The sequence below is a fragment of the Saccopteryx bilineata genome, chromosome 2 (genome assembly GCF_036850765.1).
Source record: "Saccopteryx bilineata isolate mSacBil1 chromosome 2, mSacBil1_pri_phased_curated, whole genome shotgun sequence".
Taxonomy (NCBI): Eukaryota; Metazoa; Chordata; class Mammalia; order Chiroptera; family Emballonuridae; genus Saccopteryx; species Saccopteryx bilineata.
The window spans coordinates 192,175,347-192,198,915 of NC_089491.1; the positions used below are offsets into that span (position 1 = coordinate 192,175,347).

The 23,569-nt window shown below is 42.8% G+C and overlaps 1 protein-coding gene across 2 annotated transcripts in view; it reads right to left on the reverse strand.

Moving 5' to 3' along the window:
• Positions 1–23,569, reverse strand: part of CRYL1 (crystallin lambda 1) — a 154,642-nt gene that overhangs the window by 99,151 nt on the left and 31,922 nt on the right. For both annotated transcript variants that reach the window (XM_066258991.1, XM_066258990.1), the window contains exon 3: positions 18,467–18,593. In XM_066258991.1, coding sequence (XP_066115088.1) covers positions 18,467–18,593 — 127 coding nt within the window. The remainder of the gene's footprint in view (positions 1–18,466; positions 18,594–23,569) is intronic.

A 23,569-nucleotide genomic window follows, 5' to 3' on the forward strand; every position in this document is an offset into this window, starting at 1 on the left:
TTAGATACACAAATACTTACCATTGTGTTACAATCACCTACAGTATTCAGTACAGTAACATGCTGTAAAGGCTTGTAGCCCAGGAGCAACAGCAATAGGCTGTACCATACAGCCCATGTGTGTGGTGGCCATAAAATCTATGTTTGTGTAAGTGTACTCTGTGATGTTCACACAAAGATGAAACAGCCTAACCAAGCATTTCTCAGAACTATCCTCATCATTATGCAGTACATGACTATACTTTGGCAAACTGTGTGTGTGTAAACTTGATGTTGCACCTGCTATACAAAAGACTTATGCTTAATTACATACCCTAATTATGCATAAGAATATAAGAATAAAGGTATAAAAATATTCACTCTAGCATTCTTTTTTGTGTGTGTGATGGGGGGGGGAGGAAAGAGATGAGAAGCATCAATTCTTCAATGTGGCACCTTAGTTGTTTATTGATTGTTTTCTCACATGTGCCTTGACTGGAGGTCTACAGCAGAGCAAGTGACCCCTTGCTCAAGCCAGCGACCATGGAGTCATGTCTATGATCCCACACTCAAGCCAGTGATCCCACACTCAAGCTGATAAGCCTGCGCTCAAGACGGATAAGCCTGCGTTCAAGCCGGTGAACTCAGGGTTTTGAACCTGAGTCCTCTGTATCCCAGTCCAATGCTCTATCCACTGCACTATTGCCTGGTCAGGCTCTAGCATTCTTTATAAATCAACATGGTTTATGATGTTTACACACCCACCAGTAGGGGAATGTATACACAAGTTGTGGAATAATTATTATTAACCACGGGCAATGAAGAAGAATAAACTATAGTTACATATATCAAAATGGGTCAACTTCAAAAACATAAATGTAAAAAAAAATACAACTCTTATAGTATAACATTAAAGTTCAAAACCACACAGTAAAAAACAGATAGTACCATACTACATACCTGTATAGCTGACATATACATGTAGTAAAAGACACACTTAGAAAGTATAAGTCACAAACTTCATATCCTGATACCTTGTGAGCACAGGATAGTTATTCAGGGAGATTTATTTGCAGTTGTTTCCATCAACGGTGTGAGTGTGCATGGGTCTTCATTACACTATTCTGGCTATCTTTCTGCATGACTACAGCATTTAAGTAAATATGCTAAAAGGTCCACATAAAAATATCTGGAAAGATAAAACACCAATACCTTAACAGGGCTGTTTTATTCTGCATTTTCCTACCATAAAATATGCAACATTTGAATTTAAAAAGGAATTAAAGATGACTAGAATTCTCCAGTTTTGTAATCAGTAAACACTCTGGTTCAGGTACCCTCTCCAAACACACTTGTGTTGCAACTGTGTGCCTTCCACAATCTCCAGCATAAACCAGTGAGCACTGGTCACAGTTACTCCACTGACCATCAACTGGACAGCTGAGAAGCTGGCTTATCAGGCTTCTTTTTTAGAGGCACAAATACTGTCTTCCACCTTTACCTTCCTTTCTAGTCCGTAGCACTATAAGTGAGAGCACTCTAATCTTGGTGTCTAGAAACATTAATATAAGAAAATGAGAGAGTGCCAATTATAAACTTTGCTTTCACAAACAGCATCCCTGCTGTAATTCCACTCGTGCCAGAGCTTTCTCAAGAAGTGCTCAGCATCTGCAATATATAAGACACTAACTTCCTTTCTGAAGCTGCTTTGGGTCTTACTCCTGAAATAAACTGTGGGAGTCGAGGTGGGTTGTGTGTGAAGTTGTCCAGTGAAAGAGAAGTTTAAATTTAGATGCTTTCTTTTCAATTCCTTAATTCCTATAATTGGAATTTGGGCCCAGCAGTCCTTTATCAATACAAATTTACTGAGAGGCTCCACATATGACTTTGTAGACAAGGAGCAGTTAGTTACCCACACCTAAACCCACAGCAAGAGGCAGCATTTCAGGAATTCAAGTCCGGATCAGCAGATAGGCATCTTATTTACCAGTCAGGTCGCCTTCGGCTATGAGTAAACTAAAATAACTCAAGATGCCTAAACAATAAAGAAACAGATGTGATCACATCACAGAAAGCCCCAAAAAAGAACACAGAATTCAGTTAGCACATGGCTCAGACACTTCCTTCGCTAGATATCTTTTAGCTATACATTCTTTCTTGTATCTGTTTCAGCCTCAAGCAGGAGGCGGAATGACTGTGGTAGCAAAGGATGACAATGTTTAACTTCTTCCTGTGGCTTTCTTAGGAGAAAGAGCCCCTACAGTCCCAAGGCACTTCTCAGTCTCAGCTGAGCCACTCCTCAGTCTGGCACCATCGCCTGCGGAGAGCTATGCAGTGGCCATCTGGGCTGTGGCCAGCTGGGCCTGCTGCCTAAGTCCCTTGCTGGCAAGGTGGTGGGACTCCCCTGGTTGATTAGACAGTTAAGACCACTCCTATGTCTGAAACCACTACTTTATGCCAAATGCTATCTCATAACCGAGGCGGTATGGACTTGGGGATGATAATCACACATGCGTTACACACCATAGAAGTTTTAATCTATATTCAATCTTTTATACCTGATGTTTCCTCAAGAAGGCTACCAACAGCCTTATACCTGGAGTTTGAGTATAAAGCTAAATATCTGTCTTCCCTATATAACAGGGCTTCTCCTCTCTCAAATACCTTAAGAACATTCAGCATTCCCAAGGCAGCAGCGCACGTCTCCCCAGTGTCATAATGGCAGGGCGAAAGGAGAGAGCAGCTTCAGGAAAGACACAGGGCCCCTTCTAGCCTTTGGAAAACCCAACCACACCCACCACACCACAGCTCAGCCCTGGCAGTAAGTTGAGCAGCGTCTGGAGCACCATCCCGTTCCAAGAGAGCGGCAGTGCCCCCCACCAGCACATGGGCAGCCACTGTGAGTTGAGACCTAGCCAAGGTCACTGACAGCCTGAGGCATGCAGCCCAGGGTGGGATGCACTGGCCTCCAGGGCGCTCAGTACAAAAACAGTGACTCCATCAAGCCTGCAATTCTTTCTCTGAGGCGCCCAGTGAGGAAAGAGAGTGAGCTCTACGATGGGGCTGGGCTCTATACGGTGCTCCCAATTCCCGTCAGTACTGGACAGGGATCTTGGGTTGCCTGGGGGAAAGGAGTACCCTGTGACATTTGCAACTTGGATGGGGTTGGGCAGAGGGTAGAGGGGTTGGACAGAGGGAAGTGGGTGAAGAGTAGAAGACAGCCGTGTTCTCAGCATATGGGACCCCTCTCTGACTCACTCTGGACTTCTTCCAGCCAGCAGAATTAGGACTTTCAGGAACAAGATCTAGGTCTGGAGGGGAGGAGCAGGGGAGCAAAGTCAAAGGCCTCCCCTGCTTATTTAGGTAACAAGGGAAGTAAGCAAGGTAGTGTAAAACTCAGTTTTCAGTGTGACTTTTGTTTCCCAACTTTTAATCGAGATACAAATACAAGAAATAATTGCCTTTCCTCTCCATTTTAAGGAGAACTGTGCAAGAACCATGACATATAACAATAACCTCTTGGTCTCTGTATTAAGGAGACACAAGGAAGTGATGGGAATCCAGGCAGAGTCACACCATTGCCAGACCAGCTCTCTGTGGCCGGATAATCTGATTCTAAAAAGCTACTAGAAATCTACACTTAATGTGAAAATGTTTAAAACATCAGTGAGTCATTCAAACAACAACAACAAAAATTTTAGCCCTGGTTGGGTAGCTCAGCTGATTAGAGCATCATCTGGATACGCCAAGGTCATAGGTTTGATCCCCAGTAAGGTCACAACAAAAGAATCAACCAATGAACGCATAAATAAGTGAAATAACATATCAATGTTTCTCTCTCACTCTCTCCTTTCCTTTTGCTCTAAAATCAATAAATAAAAATTTTTAATATATTTTTAAACTGTATGTGGCAAGATTCTGGCCTTCGGTCACAGCATGAGGCCTCTGAACTGGCCTTAACCTTTTGAGCAGTACAAACGTTCATGTACATCCTCGTGCCTCCTGACCATCCAGAGTACGACCGATTTATTTTTATTTTTTTATTATTTTGTATTTTTCCGAAGCTAGAAACTGGGAGAAACAGTCAGACAGACTCCCGCATGCGCCCGACCGGGATCCACCCGGCACACCCACCAGGGGGCGACGCTCTGCCCACCAGGGGGCGATGCTCTGCCCCTCCGGGGCATCTCTCTGTTGCGACCAGAGCCACTCTAGCGCCTGGGGCAGAGGCCAAGGAGCCATCCCCAGCGCCCGGGCCATTTTTGCTCCAATGGAGCCTCGCTGCGGGAGGGGAAGAGAGAGACAGAGAGGAAGGAGAGGGAGAAAGGTGGAGAAGCAGATGGGCGCTTCTCCTGTGTGCCCTGGCTGGGAATCGAACCTGGGACCCCTTGCACGCTAGGCCGACGCTCTAACACTGAGCCAACCAGCCAGGGCCCGATTTATTTTTAAAATGTGTACAGCAACATTAAAAAAAAGGCAAACATATGTCCTTGTTTTCATAAATTGGTTATCAAACATGATTTTAAGTTAATAAAACTAGAACTGGAACTAATTTCATTTTTTTATTTTTTATTTTTCTTTTCTGAAGTTGGAAACGGGGAGGCAGTCAGACAGACTCCCACATGCGCCCGACCAGGATCCACCCTGCATGCCCACTGGGGGCAATGCTCCGCCCATCTTGGGCATTGCTCTGTTGCAGCCATTCTAGCGCCTGAGGAAGAGGCCATAGACTCTAGAGCCATCCTCAGCACCCGGGCAAACTTTGCTCCAATGGAGCCTCGGCTGCAGGAGGGGAAGAGAGAGACAGAGAGGAAGGAGAGGGGGAGGGGTGGAGAAGCAGATGGGCGCTTCTCCTGTGTGCCCTGGCCAGGAATCAAACCCGGGACTCCTGCACGCCAGGCCGACACTCTACCACTGAACCAACCGGCCAGGGCCTAATTTCATTTTTTGAAAAATAAACCTCACTCCCAGGGGTCAGTAGGTAATGAAAAAAATTCATCACTCAAAGGGTTAAGCCACAATAGCCCTGTTGCCTCCCAGGACCAGGCCTGGGAGCACGAGGTGGGTGACCACACAGGACGTGGACCAAGCCCAAGTCCAAGGTCTGCACCCCAGGTCTCTAGTACAGAAATACAAACATAACGCAGATAAAAACCCTTGAGTAAGGTGGCGGTGGGGAAGCATAAAATTATACATAAAATTCAAAAAGGATCAGAAGACAACAGTAAAGACAAAAAACGGGTCATTTGTGAAGGTAGCAGGATTCAAGTCATTTTTCATTTCTCATTTTTATCACTACTTATATAGTAAAACAATGACTCTCACTTATTCTAACACCTCAGGAAAGTACCAAAAACATATCAAGTTAACCGGATACAAATAACAGGGTAATTTAGTTGCCTATTCCCACAATGCTTTTAGTAATCTCTAAAGAAAGGGACTCCCTATTTATAATTAGGGAGGTGGCAGGCATTTAATAATTATATCTGGGTACAATCAGAGAAGCATGGAATATATATGGTCCTGAATTCTACAAAGCACAGCAGTTAAACCTCAACTGTAGCTACCGAAAATTGCTCCATTAAAATGCATGTGACAGTGGGAGTTTTAAGGTAGTGACAATGTATTTTCCATATTTTCCTACACTTTCAGCCATAATGGCAGCTTTAAAGTTTCACTAGTTACCTGGGAGCACAGCTCCAGTCCCACACTGGTCTCGACAGCAAGTAGCCTCATGGGGCTACCAGCCCTGCCCCTCCCCAACTGCTCAGGAAATGGCATGGAAACTTCCCTCTAATTTCTGAGTCAGGAAGAGAGGGCCACGTTCCAAAAGTGATGAATTAATAAAGCTAAAAATATGAAAAGTTTTGTGTTGCAATCAAAACACTTACCAAAAGCTAGCCATGTCCATATTTGACAATATGCCCAATTCCTGCATAAAACTCCATCCATATAAGTGACTGTCATTAGTAATATTTTCCCACAGCCAAACCAACTTTCAAGAGTCTGCTAGAGGAAAGAATGAGGTGCCCCTGTCCCGCATGCCCGAGGTGCTGCTGCTCAGATGGGCCCACAGGAAGCACAGAGGCACCACCCTCCCTCCCAGGCCCCTCACAGCCAGCACCAGCCCCAAAGGAGTTTCTAGAGAAATCCCCTCCTGCCTTTCCCCCTCATCCTGCAGGTCCCTGCCCAGGCTTGCCCTGACCACCTTTACTCAGTGAAGGGAAGGGGTGGCTTGGCAACCTTGATCTTCTCAATCTGGGGGTTTTCTTAGCTACTAAAGGATCAGATATAGGGCCACCTTGCCTCAGGGCCAAGCCAGATTAGAACTCCAGTTCTGTCTTCTCCAGCTTCTCACGGCCTGAACTCTTGGGCAATGAGACAGGTATTAAAGCTCGCTGTCCCTTCTGGCCCATAATAAAAGAGGCAGAAGGTAGCTAAGTTCTCTCATTGCTCCTGCTTCCAAGATAGCAAAGGAGAAAGTTCTGTCTAGCCCACAGGATGGCCTGTGTTGGGCTATGGGAATGAGGACAGGCAGAGACCCAGACAAGGGGAAGGCAGAGGCAGAGATGAATGGCCTGGGTGCCAGGAAAAGGCTCTCCCCACCTGCCAGACCCCCTGCGCTCCAGTGGCCCCCCTTTCCCTGGAAGGGATTTAGAGCATGAAGGTGATAAAGGACCTGAATCAAGTGCTATCTCTACCACTGACTACCTGCGGATAGCTGAGCACGGTCATTACCATCTCATCTGTAGACACACCACCCGCTCAGTCGGCAAATGTTTATACCAAGTTCAAGCTGTGTGCTAGGCACTGTTTAGGTACTGGGGCACAGCAGTAAACAACCAATGACAAATACCCCTGAGACAGGGAGGTTACAATGATGGGGGAGAAGGGAGGGATACAGGTAAGAATAAATAATGGATAATGGGGCCCTGGCCGGTTGGCTCAGCGGTAGAGCGTCGGCCTAGCGTGTGGAGGACCCAGGTTCGATTCCCGGCCAGGGCACACAGGAGAAGCGCACATTTGCTTCTCCACCCCTCCGCCGTGCCTTCCTCTCTGTCTCTCTCTTCCCCTCCTGCAGCCAAGGCTCCATTGGAGCAAAGATGGCCCGGGCGCTGGGGATGGCTCTGTGGCCTCTGCCCCAGGCGCTAGAGTGGCTCTGGTCGCAACATGGCGACGCCCAGGATGGGCAGAGCATCGCCCCCTGGAGGGCAGAGCATCGCCTCTGGTGGGCGTGCCGGGTGAATCCCGGTCGGGCGCATGCGGGAGTCTGTCTGACTATCTCTCCCTGTTTCCAGCTTCAGAAAAATGCAAAAATAAATAAATAAATAAATAAAAAATAATGGATAATGGTACCCACCGCTCCAGGTCATTGTGGATATGAATGGGACCATTGGATAAAGCACATGGCACTTCCATTAGCAGTGGGTCATTGGCCAAGCAGAAAGAAAAGCTGTGCTGGCCTTGAGGGTACCTGGGTATTCCAGGACTTGCTTGACAAAAGAGCAGCAGAGTCATGGGGAAATACCCAGGGCCCTTGTAGGAGGAAGAGTCCCACCCACCACCTACCAACTTACACAGCACAACAGGTAGTCAGCTGTTCACTGAAGCTTGTAAACAAAGCAATGAAACGTAATGAGCCCCAGGCCAAGTCCATGTAAGGTTTGGACAAATAGCAGGAATAGAGCCTGTGAAGGGAAGGCATGTGTAACTTTCTCAGTAAGTGTGAAATGTGTAGGGCTTCCTCCGGGAAGGCCACACCACCTCATCCAGGAGGAGTCACCTGTCCCGGGCACACTCTGCAAATGCTAAAGCAGGCAAGCAGAGGGCGTGCACACTGTCCTTCTCACCCGCAGTTACTACATGTATCATTAGTCAGAGGGAACAGGCAGTAGCTGCCTTCCCAGCCAAAAGAACAGGAACAGCCACTCAAGGGTCCAGGACGCATTCCTTCACATAAAGGGCAATCCAATGCTGGCTAGTGACCAGTGCTTCTGAGTGACAGGAAGCTCTCCCCAGGCAACAGGGACTGACACAGCACAACCCAACTCCTAAAAGGTGAAAGTTACTAGCTTGAAAGAAGCCTTTTGATTCCCCACCCCCACCCCCAGTTGTTCAAACAGAAATACTGGGCAACTTGTCTCTGAATATTGACTTTCAAATGAAAATAAACATAACCATGGCAGTTCAGAGTCAGCAGATATGAACCCCAGGGTGCTTGGGCCACTGGGCAAGCAGCAGGAGGGTCGAGAACTGCAGGACAAACAAACAGGCGTGGAATACTTTCCACAGCACTCACTCCTGAATGCCGGGGTTCCTGGACTTTTACCCAGGTATTCCTTGTTTTTATTAATATTAAGTTCCCTGACAGATTCCCTCACATGCCTTCTAATGTACTTGCTACAAAAGGAGCTCTATACAATGCATTCTGCATCATATGTGGTTTCTAATGCTCTTGATAAATAAAGACCACCCACCACCAAAACAAAAAAATGACAACAGTCTGGGGAAAATAACTAGAGCTTAGTATTTTAATTGCTAGAATATTTACTATTTTCCAAGCATTAGATATGCATGCCATGGCTACTTTCAAATGGACTTGCCATGTTCTTAACTGAATGATAACATCAAAAAATTATTTTTTAGTTGGTATTTTATATTCCATTTAGTGGACTTCATACAGTAAAAATGTTTATATTAGATATTTGCTTATTTTGACTTTGGGCATTAACAGCCTACAACTTCTATAGCAAAGGGGCAATTAAGTTTCTATCTATGAAAAGATAGGTTTAGGTTTGGACAGATAGGTTTCTATTTCTATTTATATTTCATATACATAATCGATATTATGTCAATCTTCCAGTGTTTATTATAATATCATCTCATCTTTCCAAAGTGTCCTTTTAAACTGAGTTTTGAGCTTCTATTTTTTTTAAGATTAAGATAAAATAGTCACTCATTCAGTTTTATAGTAATTTTAGAAATCAAATTAAGAATGTCAATGTTGGGACAATGACATATGTATTTGTTGTTACATATTTGGCTAATGAAGTATGTCTTCATTTATCAATTTAATAAACATTTTAAAGTCCTGGCCGGTTTGCTCAGTAGATAAAGCGTCAGCCCAGTGTGTAGATGTCCCAGGGTCGATTCCCGGTCAGGTCAACCCATGAGAAGCAACCATCTGCTTCTCTTCCTTGCCTTCTCCCCCTCATGCAGTCAGTGGCTCGAATGGTTTGAGCATCAGCCCCAGACGCTGAGGATAGCTTGGTTGACCTGAGCATTGGACCTAAGATGGGGTTGCCAGGTAGATCCCAGGAGGTGCACATGTGGGAGTCTGTCTCTCTATCTCCCCTCCTCTCACTTAAAAAAATAGAGAAATGAAGAAATTTCCAGAAACAAAAGCTGAAGGACTTCATCAGCACTAGACCTGCATTATAAGAATGGCTAAAGGGAGTCCTCCAAATTGAAATGCTAGACAGCAACATGAATAAATATAAATATATATCACTTCCTGGTAAAAGTAAATACTAAAATTCAGAAACCTGTAATGCTATCACTGGGGGTGCCTATATCTTATTTAATTATGGTGTACAATTTGAAAGATGAAAGCATAAAAAATAATTACAACCAAAAGCTATGCTCAAATAAACAAAATACAAAGATATGTAATTTGGGACATTGATAACATAAAGTGGGTTGTAAAGGTGTAGAGTTGCTCTATACAATTGAAATAAGTTGTTACAGTTTAAAATAGACAGCTAAGCCTGACCTGTGGTGGCGTAGTGGATAAAGCGTCGACCTGGAAATGCTGAGGTCGCTGGTTCGAAACCCTGGGCTTGCCTGGTCAAGGCACATATGGGAGTTGATGCTTCCTGCTCCTCCCTCCCTTCTCTCTCTGTCTCTGTCCTCTCTCTCTTTCCCTCTCTCTCCTTTCTAAAATGAATAAATAAATAAATAAATAAAATAAAAATAAAAATAAATAAATAAAATAGACAGCTATATTTTATGTATTACCAGGGTAACCACAAAGAAAATGCATACAAAGAGGATGAATATAAGAAAATAAGAAATCAAAGTATGTTACTACAAAAAAATCAATGAAAAACAAAAACAGCAAAAGAAAAAAGAAACAACAACAAGACACACAGAAAACAATATATTGGCACACAGCTAAAGCAGTGGAAATGTATTGTATTAAATGTTTATGTTAGAAAATATAGATCTCAAACCCATTATCTAAGGTTGTATCTTAAGAAACGAAAAAGAGAAGTATAAATTAAATCCAGTGTAAGCAGAAGAAATTAAATAATGCTAATACCAGATATCAGTAAAATATAAAAGAAAAATAAATGTAGAGAAAAATACATGAAACCAAAAGCTGGATCTATGAAAATGTTAGTGAAATTCATAAACCACTAGCCAAACTATTTAAAGAAAAAAGAGAAAACATATAAATTATCAATATTAGGAGTAAAGAAGACTCACCAATAAAAATTCCAGATAGTAAAAGGACAATAAAGGATTGTTATAAATAGCTTTACTCTCATAAATTTAAAACTATGACATGAACCTGCCTGGTGACAAATAATATGGACAAATTCCTTGAGGCACAAACTTCCAAAGTTCACTCAGGTAGAAATAGTCCTATATCTATTAAAAAAACTGAATTCACTGTTTAAAAACTTTCAACTAGGGAAACTGAGCCTACCTATGGTGAATTCTATAAAATACTGGGAGAAAACCCATAAAAATCACTCCTATACTAATTTTTCCAGAAGGTATAAGCAGTGGGAACATTTCCTGACACATTTTATAAAGCCAGTATTACTCCAAAATGAAAACCAGATGAAATAACAACAAGAAAATAAAACTTCATATGAAAGCCTTCATAAACATAAATGTGAGGATCCACAATGAATATTAGTAAATTAAATCCAGAAAAATATAAAAAGGATAATATATCATAAAGAAGTAAGGTTTATTATGGGCATGCAAGGTTGGTTCAACATTCTAAAATAAACCAATAAAATTCCTAACACACAGATTATAGAAGAAAACCCATATAATTATATAAATAGATGCAGAAAAACCATTTGACAAAATTCAAAATTCAATATCCATTCAGCCCTGGTTGGTTGGCTCAGTGGTAGAGCGTCAGCCCAGCATGTGGAAGTCCCTGGTCTAATTCCCGGTCAGGGCACAGAGGAGAAGCACCCATTTGCTTCTCCACCCTTCCCCCTCTCCTTTCTCTCTATCTCTCTCTTCCCCTCCCACAGCCAAGGCTCCACTGGAGCAAAGTTGGCCTGGGTGCTGAGGATGGCTCTGTGGCCTCCACCTCAGGCACTGAGGATGGCTCCAGTAGCAGTAAAGCAACACCCCAGATGGGTGGGCTTGCTGGGTGGATCCCAGTCGGGCATATGTGGGAGTCTGTCTGTCTGCCTCCCCGTTTCTCACTTCAGCTGCGGGAGGGGAAGAGAAAGACAGAGAGGAAGGAGAGGGGGAGGGGTGGAGAAGCAGATGGGCATTTCTCCTGGTGCCCTGATCAGGAATCGAACCTGCAACTTCCACACGCTGGGCCAACGCTCTACTGCTGAGCCAACTGGCCAGGACCTAGCATTTTCTAAATTTTAATGGTAAAGTACTGATGTAAATTTTTATCAATCTGTATGATATAATTTTTATTGAATACTTCTAGATTTCAGCTATTGTTCTGATTTTGTGTTAGGAAATTCCACTTAAACTTCTTAATTCTATAAGCCATTCCCATGGCTCCTACCAGTTACCAAAGTCTCAAGTCTTAAATGCCGGAAATTAGATAAGGCCCCTGTACCACAACTAATGAGTCTTCATGCTCTTTAAGGGTCAATGCTTTAAACAGGCTTTTCAGAATAAACTTACTTTTCCAGAGTAGTAGATTTTCTTGCTGGGTGAGATTTGATCTCAAAATTACACTAAGTTCTAGCAATTCCAGTTTCATTCTCCCACACTCCCCCACTTGAACAGAGTATTAGGAAACTGACCCATGTTCCTGCCCGCTGGGGTTTGTTTGGGCAACGGACAAACCCACTGTGGAGACTCACACTCACGTTTCTGGGACTCTCACCTATGGGAACACAGTAGTATCTACAACTGGATTGTTTGTCATTGAAGAACAGTGGCAGTGATGTGGTTTTGTTTGCTTGTTGACTCACAAGCTCTGCCTCTTGCTTTTGAATAATTACCTAAAGTAATGACAATTTTTATTTTTATAAGAAAAATGTCAACCCTGGACAGTTGGCTCAGTGGTAGAGTGTCAGCTGGCATGTGGATGTCCTGGGTTCAATTCCCCATCAGAGCACACAGGAGAAATGACCATCTGCTTCTCCCCCTCGCCCCCTTCTCTCTCTCTCTCTCTCTCTCTCTCCCTTCTCCTCCCACAGTCATGGCTCAATTGGTTTAAGTGCGTCAGCCCTGGGCACTAAGGATGACTCGGTGGAGCCTCCGCCTCAGGTGCTAAAAATAGCTCGCTTATGAGCATGGCCCCAGATGGACAGAGCATCAGCCTCAGATGGGGGTTCCCAGGTGGATCCCAGTCAGGAACATGCAGGAGTCTGTCTCTCTAGCTCCCCTCCTCTCACTTGGAAAATAAATAAATAAATAAGTGTCCCCAAAAAGCCTAGACTCATTTTCTACAATGAGAATTTTTCCTTTTTATAAATCATAAAGAAGATTAGAAGAGTTGATAAGAGGGTACACAGCTAGTAAGAAGTCTCTGGGTGCTAAGATGAGGAAGCGTACAAGGCCTGGTGAGGAGGAGATACCTGACAGGTGACAGTGGACTTTTAGACCTTCAGCTTTAATGTCATTCTTAGGTTAAGAATCATATGATAAACATAACAACTGCTTTTAGCCCAAAAATTATGCTTCTATCTGACAGAGTCCTGGGCAAGTCATGCTGTAAGAAATAGTCTAAGTTTTTAATAAAAACTTTGATACAAAAATTTTACATCAATATATAATGTCAAATATATTAGAGAGAGAAAATAAACAGGAGAAATGGGAAGAAGTACAAACACAAAGAAATATTAAAATGTTTTTGGAATAATGGACCTAAGTGGTACTTTTCTTTTCAATATATTTTTAACATTCCTGAATTGTTAGAAACCTAATGCAAATTAACAAACACATGGTGTAACATTAAGCAGGCTTTAATTTGGAGCTTTTATCTGCTTCTTTGGTAAAATTAAAATTCACTAGTTTTTATATGCAACTAATGCATATGAGGCAACATTAATGTATTAGTTACAAAATTTGGAAAATCAAATTTGCTACATCTCATATAAAGAAATGTGTGAACATGCCCAAGAAAATCAGTCAAGGCAACAGACAAAAATGAAATCTCTATTTTTTTTTCCCTTACCCATTTTTCCTCTAAAGGCCAAGGTGGGCTCCAACTCTACCTTCATTAACCCTTTCCAATCCTCCTGTTCTGAACTGTTTCCTCCCGTTATTCTTTGTGGTACTAAAGATACAAACCATTTCTTTTTCCTTTAAAAAGATAAAAATAGCCTGACCAGGCAGTGGTACAATGGATAGAGCATCAACCTAGGATGCTGAGGACCCAGGTTCGAAACCCCAAGGTCTCCTGCTTGAGCACAGGGTCACCAGCTTGAGCGTGGGATCACAGACATGACCGTATGGTCACTGGCTTGAGCCCAAGGTCACTGGCTTGAGCAAGGGGCCACTGGCTCAACTGGAGCCCCCTTCCCCCGTCAAGGCACGTATGAGAAAGCAATCAATGAACAAATAAGGTGCCACAACTATGAGGCACCTTATTATCATCTCCCTGCATTCATGTCTGTCTCTCTCTCTAAAAAATAAAAACATAAAAATATAATTTCAAAAAAAATGTTAAACCATTTGTGAAGAACACAATCTCTTATAGGAATTAAACCCAGCAAGTTTACATCATCCTTCTCTAGTGTCCTCTCCCCACACTGCCTGACTCAAGAGTTGTGCACGTGTGTGACAACAGATGCTGTTCAACAAGTCAACATCATATAAATACATCCATTTAATCCATGAAATAAAGACTGGCCTTACAGAGCAGCTTTTATTACCTACTATACACATGGGACAACATATACTATATTACATCATTTGTTTATTACCAAAATTGTACACAAATGACATAAAATCATTTATTTCAAAAATTAAGCATTTTCTATGTGCCAAATACTGTGCACTTTACATGCATTATAAGTTAGAATAGTTGTAAGGCCAGTAGCCATGGCCACCATCACAGCCGCCTGGCCTGTGCAGGTTCAAATTTGATTCAGACAGACGGTAATGAAACAACGGAGCCAAGAACTGGTGGGTCATTACCTTTAATCCTAGTTCTCACCCAGCAGGCAAGAAATATACACAGTGGGAAAACACTTCCCTTTCCATTCAGGGCTCCCAAAGCCACTGACTTATCCGAGTATCCCTAGAATCAAAGGTTTCTAACTCACCAGCCTTATTCACCTCTGCTCCCCATCTCCTTCCTCTGTACAAACTGGCTTCTCCTTCAGCACTCTGCTATCTTGGCTGCTTCTCCTCTGCAATGCTAATAGCAGGAACCGAGAGAGAGAGAGAGAGAGAGAGAGAGAGAGAGAGAGAGAGCCCTCAGTCTGCCCCATTTTATAGTGTAGAAATCAAAACCTTTAAGCCAATATACAAATAAGGAATTCTTTCATACAAAGTCACTTACCTGAGGCATAAATAGGATTCCTCATAAGAGTGCACCACCCCACATCATGCAACAGTCAAGGGTGTGGGGAAAAGCTTAGTTTAAAAGGGCAGGAAAGGCTCAGTCTTAAAACTAAGCCTTAGCTATAATGACTTTGCTGCTTACAGCCTGTCTCCCACACCCAATGCAAACTATAAGTGAGCAACCATATATATCATATTTACAAACTTATTTGATCGACATTAGTTTCCAAAAATAATCCTTAAAAGAAGGGCTAGCTTTATATTCAAGACATTTTGAAGTTATATTGTGGAAGGTTCTGTTTTTTAAAAAATAATATACTGTTTGGGGAAGAAGCATTAACCTGAACTAATTCAATCATGCTAGTGCAGAAACCATCTGACAGAATCTATTTTTTTAAATGGGACCTGGAGACAGAAATATAACATCAGCACAGTAATGATTCCTCGGCATGACTTTGCCATTGCTAGAGCTGCAAAATTTGTAAGCTTTATAAAGATCTCTTTACTAAAAAAGTAACACAGCAAGTTGTTACATTATGATCACAAAAGCAATAGCGTAGCTGCAGGGAGAAAAAAACACTTACAGGTCTGAGACTCCGCAGTTGAAGCTGAAGATAAAGCTTCCACTACCATCATCCTATATGGATTTTTAAAACCTCTGCACAGTAACTGTCAGTCAAATAAGTTTGTAAATATGATATTGATATATATGTTTGCTCGCTTATAGTTTGCATTGGGTGTGGGAGACAGGCTGTAAGCCGGCAAAGTCATTATAGCGTAAGGCTTAGTTTTAAGACTAAGCCTTTCCCACCCCTTTTATACTAAGATCTTTTCAAAACTAAGCTTTTCCCCACACCCTTGACTGTTGCATGATGTAAGGTGGTGCACTCTTATGAGGAATCCCGTTTATGCCTCAGATAAGTGACTCTGTATCAACGACTTCCTTATTTGTATATTGGATTAAAGGTTTTGATTTCTACACTATAAAATGGAGCAGACAGGGGGATCACTCTCTCTCTCTCTCTTGGTTCCTGCTATTAGCATTGCAGAGGAGAGGCAGTCAAGATGGCAGAGTACTGAAGGTGAAGCCAGTTTGTGCTGAGTTTGTTCAGAGAAGGAGATGGAAAACTGTACGGCCAGTAGCCACGGCGATCATCACAGCCGCCTGGCCCATGCAGGTTCGCATTTGATTTGGACAGACGGTAATGAAACAACAGAGCCAAGAACTGGTGGGCCATTACCTTTTAATCCTAGCTTGCACCCGGTGGGCAAGAAATACACACAGTGGGAAAACACTTCCCTTTCCATTCAGGGCTCCCAAAGCCACTGACTTATCTTAGGTTCCTAGAATCAAAGGTTTCTACCTCACCAGCCTTATTCACCTTTGTTCCCCATCTCCTTCTCTCTGCACAAACTCTGCACAAAATGGCTTCTCCTTCAGCACTCTGCCATCTTGGCTGCTTCTCCTCTACTCCACGTGGCCTTTCTCTGCTCTCTCCTCTCTAATGCTAATTTCAGGAACTGAGCGAGCAAGCTCCCGGTCTGCCCCACTTTATAGTGTAGAAATCAAAACCTTTAATCCAATATACAAACAAGGAGGTCTCTGATACAAAGTCACTTATCTGAGGCATAATGGGATTCCTCCTGAGAGTGCACCACCCCACATCATGCAATCAGTCAAGGGTGTGGGGAAAAGCTTAATTTTGAAACTAAGCCTTAGGCTATAACAACCTGGCCTGCTTACAGCCTGTCCCCCACACCCAATGCAAACTATAAGTGAGCAAACATATATATCATATTTACAAAGTTATTTGACCAACAGGAACAGAGGTAAATAAGGCTGGCGAAGTAGAAGCCTTTGATTCTAGGAATACTTGGATAAGTCAGTGGCTTTGGGAGCCCTGAATGGAAAGGGTAGTGTTTTCCCACTGTGTGTATTCCCTGCCCACCGGGTGCAAGCTAGGATTAAAGGTAATGGCCCACCAGTTCTTAGCTCTGTTGTTTCATTGCCGTCTGTCTGAATCAAATGCGAACCTACACAAGCAGGTGGCTGTGATGGTGGCCGTGGCTACTGGCCTTACAGCAAACATCTCAGAGGAAAGAAAGATGTGCTCTGGATGACTCTGCTTAGCAAAGACACTCAAAAGATGCTGTGATATAGAGAAACACTGGAAATAGAGTGCTTGTCCTGTTAAGAGCTTGAACAAAAGTGTTTGTCTAAAATACGAAATTAGAAATATTACTGTTAAGAAAACAGCTGTGTTAGGCTTGCCCGCTTGCACTTTGTACGATTAGTGCATAAGCATGTGGCAAAACATCACGTGTGTATATAGGTTATAGAAGGTTACGGTGCTTTCCCTCCAGGGGGAGGGACTGTGTCCCAGGAGGTCTCCTGGACATAAGTCGTGTTTCGCCTCCAGCAGCATGGGCACCGGAAGCAGATACCTACTTAGATGCAGAGCACATGTGGAGAGCCTCCCATACTGAGGCCAGGCTGGAAAGCTCCCGGGTTTTGCAGAACTGAGCCCTCTCACAGCCCCTATCCCACCACCTCAGGGCTGATGCAGGTGGCAGGTGAAAGCTAAATAAAGAAGCCTCTGGCCTGACCAGGCATTGGTGCAGTAGATAGAGCGTCGGACCGGGATGCAGAAGGACCCAGGTTCAAGACCCCAAGGTCGCCAGCTTGAGCGCGAGCTCATCTGGCTTGAGCAAAAAAAAGCTCACCAGCTTGGACCCAAGGTTGCTGGCTCCAGCAAGGGGTTACTTGGTTTGCTGAAGGCCCACAGTCAAGACACATATGAGAAAGCAATCAATGAACAACTAAGGTGTCGCAACAAAAAACTGATGATTGATGCTTCTCATCTCTCTCCGTTCCTGTCTGTCTGTCTCTATCTATTCCTCTCTCTGACTCTCTCTCTGTCCCTGTAAAAATAAAATAAAAAAATTAAAAAACCCAAAAACATTATTCATAAAAAAAGAAGCCTCTGACGTTTCCTCAATCACACAGAGTTGAAATACTAGCAGAGATAAGAAAAAGTAGACCCCTGCTCATATTCTAACTTATACACATTTGTTAAATGAACTGGAGAAATGGCAGAGCTGCTAAGTTAGGAGCCTGGAGTCCCTGTACTTGACCGAATCTCAAGGCAGTAGCTGACTAGAAAACACATGCGTTCAATCTTTTGAGTTTGTTCCCAAATTCTCAGCTATGTTGTACATCTAAAACTAATGCAAAATAATATTAAATGTAAACTGTAATTGGAAAACTTTTTTAATTTTTTAAAGACTTTATTCACAAGAAGAGACAGAGAGAGAAAGGGGGAGAGAAGTGAGGGAAGCATCAACCTGCAGTAGCTGCTTCCCACATGTGCCTTGACCACGCAAAGCCCAGGGCCTTGAACCGGCAACCTCAGCATTCCAGGTCCACGCTCTATCCCTACACCACCACAGGTCAGGTGAAAAAACTTTAAAAAATATTTCTTTTTGAAGAACACAATCTTTCATTCAACAGGAAGATAAAACAAAAGTGTTAGCTGTCCAGAAAATCTATTTTTACTCAAAATCCTAACACTTCTTATCATAGTAATTTAAAGAGAACCCATACAGGAGATGTTTTGAGGATACTTTCCCATTACATAAATCATAACTCTGACCATCAGGATACAAGAGGTTCACTCTTTTAACTGCGTTTTATCTTCTCCATCTCTTCCAAGGAGGTCAAAACTCTCTTCCAGCACTGGTCCTTAACTCACCTGAATGTGCATGGCGCCCTCTACTGCTTCCTGAAGATTTGAGCAGCCAGTGATGCGTGACAGCTGCTGCTCTGCGCTCAGAGAGCCTTTCAGAGAGCCTGACTGCTCCAGCAGCTTCATGCCGTTTCTAGAAGAAGAAAAGTGTGGTCACTGTGAGTACTCAAAAGCAAATTATAAAACAAACAAGAAAAGGTCAACATCCCTGAACCAGCAGAAATATACCAATCAAAACCACAAGGATAGATAGGCCACTTCACACCCATTAGGATGGCGACTATCAAAAGAACAGAAAATAAGCCAAGTGTTAGTGAGAATGTGGAGAAACCGGAACGCTGAGCACTACTAGTAAGAATGAAAATGTGTGACAGTTTGGTGATTACTCAAAAAGTTAAAAATACAGGCCCTGGCCTGTTGGCTCAGTGGTAAGTGTCTACCCAGTGTGGAAGTCCCAGGTTTGATTCCAGTCAGGGCACACAAGAGAGGTGACCATCTGCTTCTCCACCCTTCCCTCTCCCCCTTCTCTCTCTCTCTCTCTCTCTCCCCCTCATGCAGCCATGGCTCAATTGATTCAAGCATGTCTGCCCTCAGTACTAAGGATGACTTGTGGAGCCTCCACCTCAGGTGCTAAAAACAGCTTGCTTACGACCATGGCCCAAGATGGGCAGAACATCGGCCTTCGACAGGTTGCCAAGTGGATCCCAGTTGGGGATCTCCCACTGTATCTCCCCTCCTCTCACTTAAATTAATTAATTAATTAATATAACTACCACATGATCCAGAAATTCTACTTCTGGGTCCATAACCAAAAAAAATCAAAAGCAGGGACTCAGATATTTGTACACTCATGTTCATAGCAGCATTGTTCACAGTAGGAAAAAAATACAAACAACCCAAATGTCCATAGACAGAGGAATGGATAAATAAAGTGTTAGCCCATCCATACAATGGAATATTATTCAACCTTAAAAAAGGACATCCTGCCACATGCTACAACATGGATAAATTTTAAGGACATTATGCTAAGTGAAATAAATAAGCCAATCACGTAAGGATGGATAGTGTATGATTCTACTCATGTGAGGCTCCTAGAGGAGTAATATTTTTAAAGACAGGAAGAAGGGTGGTTGGCGGGACTGGGGAAAGGAATGTGTAATGAATGGGTCGAGTTTCAGTTTTGCAAGATGAAAAGAGCCATAGAGATGGACAGTTGTACAATAATGTAAAAGTCATTTAATATCACTGAACTGTACACACTTGAAAATTAATGATGACAGTAAGTTTTATGAATTTTACAATTTAAAAACTTTAAAAATTTTTTTCGAAAAGGATGAAACCAGGCTGATGGGAGGTAAAACTGGAAAGGAGGAGTTCTTCATTCTCACCCGTAGTCCATCCCTAGGGAGAAGGGCTGAGAAAGGACCTTTTCTAATGAGGACCAACCAGCTTCCTACCGTGTGACTACGTGGTCACACAGGGTCCCGTGTTCAGAGGGCCCAATACTGAATGTCATGCCTGCTGTCACCCTCCTAATTCTTAATGAACACTGAGACAATGGCCCTACATGTGATTTGCACTTGGCCTTGCAAGTTATGCAGTCAGTCCTGCTGAAAATTCACAACAGATTAAACCAACAGGGCAGAGTGTGTGCATGTGTGCACGCACATACACATACACACACACAAAGGTGCCAAAGGAGCAACATCCATGCTTCCCAAAAAATTCTGTGGATTTTTTTGCCAGTGAGTCAAACAATTTTTACATGATTCCATGATATGGTTTTCATTTTGAAGCTGTCAAAGTCCTTCAGCCCAAGAACACATTTTTCAGTTGTGGCTTCTGAGCCAGTTTATCAAGAAGCTTATATTAGCTGTATAGAGTACTGTATAGTATCTTAGTGTAAGATTCAAAATAAGTTTTGAATAAGATTTGTAAGTTTGATAACTAAAATGAAGAAAGAGTGATTTGAGTGCCAGCAGATAGATATTTTATATATCATCGAGGGAAATGTAGCAAAAAGTGTCACAAGAAAAGGTTACCTTACTAAGATCAAAAGGGAAAGCAAAGGTTTTTAAGTCCTAGGATTTCTGGGGTCACATACCAGCAACCCCACCAAACACAGCTGCAGTTTTTATGCATGTGACCAGTGAGGAGAGCACCATCTCATTCAAAGATCATTTCTCTTTTCAATTTCACAACACGTTTTTGATCCATCTTTCAAAAATGTTTACGATTATACAACCCTATAAATATACCAAAAACCATTTAATTGCACACCTTGAACAAGTTGATTGCATGGTATATAAATGATACCTCAACAAAGCTGTTGTATTTGTCTCCCATTGCTCCTGTAACAAATTACCAGACTTGGTGGCTCAAAAAACACACCATCTTACCGTTTGGAGGTCAGAAATGTAAGGTGGACTAATGGACGCTCTGAGGGTGGGTCCATCCCTGCCTTTCCCACAGCCTACAAACCACCTGCTTTCATTGGTTTCACGACCCTCTTCCACCTTCATTCCAACCTCCATGTCTACCATCAGACCTCCTTCTTTGAGTCTCCTGCCTTCCTCTTTGCCCCATATGGACCTTTGTGATCCAACTGAGACACCCAGATAATCTCCCCATTTTATGTTCTTAACTTTATTACATCTGCAAAGCCTCTTTTGCCACATTCACAGGTTATAGAATTAGGACCTGGACATCTTTGGGGAGCCATTATTCTATCAGTCATACCTGTTCTTTTAAAAGGGTAGAACAAATAAAATAGGGAATGTATCTAAATTTCCTGTACACTGACTGTCCAAATTTATGCTTACAGAACAGAGAGGATCTGCCTATTGTGACTGGCTCTGTGCTTGGCAGGTATTATTCCACCAGTATGGAATTCTGCTGGCTACCAAGAAGTCTGCTGTCAATCTATCATTCCTTTGTAGGGAGTCCGTCTTTCTCTGGTTGCTTTTCATGTTCCTCATGTTCCCTGGTGTTTTATAGTTTCACAATGACTCATCCAGGGATAGATACCCTTTGTATTTATGCTGCTTGGGACACTTGGTTCTTCCAAAATGGGGATTCACGTCTGTAGCTGACATGAACTCTCAACCACTGTATCTTCATAAATTGCTTCTTTCCCTAGTCTAAATCTTTCAGACATCTAGTGAACTACTTCTACACATTTTCCATCACTTCAACTCCTGAATTACTCCTGAATTACATACTGAATGGTATCTTCAGATCCAACTTCAATTCAATTCTCTGTGCTCATTAATACCTGGTCTCTCATGTTTTGTGATTTTGGGTTGTGTGCTGAACTTTGAATCTGTGGAAATTTAGTCTTGGGTTTAAGGTATACTGCTCTGGAGACAATACACATTTTGCTTCTAAACAGGCATTTGGAGACACTAATAACCAAGGAACCAATCTGAATTTCTTGGCTTGGATTTTTTTTTTTTTTTTTTTTTTTGTATTTTTCTGAAGTTGGAAATGGGGAGGCAGTCAGACAGACTCCTGCATGCGCCCGACCGGAATCCACCCGGCATGCCCACCAGGGGGCGATGCTCCGCCCATCTGGGCCATTGGTCTGTTGCATCCAGAGCCATTCTAGTGCCTGAGGCAGAGACCACAGAGCCATCCTCAGCACCCGGGCCAACTTTGCTCCAATGGAGCCTTGGCTGCGGGAGGGGAAGAGAGAGACAGAGAGGAAGGAGAGGGGGAGGGGTGGAGAAGCAGATGGGCGCTTCTCCTGTGTGCCCTGGCCGGGAATCGAACCCGGGACTCCTGTACACCAGGCTGACGCTCTACCACTGAGCCAACCAGCCAGGGTGGCTTAGAATTTTTAAGACCACACAAGTAGTATGAATTTAGGCTTCAAAACTCTAAGAGGGCTCATTTATGAGATAAACTCTCAGAGAAACTTTCTCTCCCTTCTACCCACAGTCAAGGTCAAGACAGATGAGCCTGCACATATTAGGGTGAGTTATACAGTATTCTCCCTAGCTCTCCTTTCACCAAGAATGAATACTAGCTTCATTCAAGATCTCCAATTTTACCCCCATCATCTACAGCAGGGGTCCCCAAACTACGGCCCGCAGGCCGCATGCAGCCCCGAGGCCATTTATCCAGCCCTGCCGCACTTCCGGAAGGGGCACCTCTTTCATTGGTGGTCAGTGAGAGGACGCAAAGCGCGGCGTCGCTCACGCACAGTACTACTTCCGGTGGCACAGGACATACGCTTCATGGCTCCAGAAGCGCGTCATATCACTTGTTACGGCTAGCAGTGGCAAATATGGAACCGGACATTGACTATCTCATTAGCCAAAAGCAGGCCCATAGTTCCCATTGAAATACTGGTCAGTTTGTTGATCTAAATTTACTTGTTCTTTATTTTAAATATTGTATTTGTTCCCGTTTTGTTTTTTTACTTTAAAATAAGATATGTGCAGTGTGCATAGGGATTTGTTCATAGTATTTTTTATAGTCCGGCCCTCCAACAGTCTGAGGGACAGTGAACTGGCCCCCTGTGTAAAAAGTTTGGGGACCCCTGATCTACAGGCTTAAGGTTTGCTGCTATAACCAAAGGTCTAGATTAGCAAGATAGGCCAATACTCTTAGGGAAGTTACAGTTTTCACACATCCCTTGGGATCTGGGCTCTCAGATAGGTCTCTGAAAATTTGTTACTTTCTTGCCAATTCAGCTATGCATTATAAAATAACCTATTAACTATATACATCTATTCCATATTCTTAATTATTGGAAGCTTGAAAGGGTTATCAGGATACTTTCTCTGCCATATTGCCAGAAACTAAGCTCTAGACTGTTTCTTTAAAGTCTAATATTCCCGGATATTTATCTTTGGGGAGGTTTTTGATAGTTGTTTCAATTTCCTCTTTATCAGTTTGTGTTTTCCAATTCTTCATGACTCCATATTAATAGAAAGTTATACATTTCTTCTAGGTTATTGAATTTGATGATATATATAGTCTTTCATAGTATCCCAGTATGATTCTTTGTATATCTGTGATGTCTGTGGTAACTAACTTCTCTTTCATTTCGGATTTTGTTTATGAGTCTCTTGTCTTTTTTCTTTAGTGAGTCTAGGCAGGGGG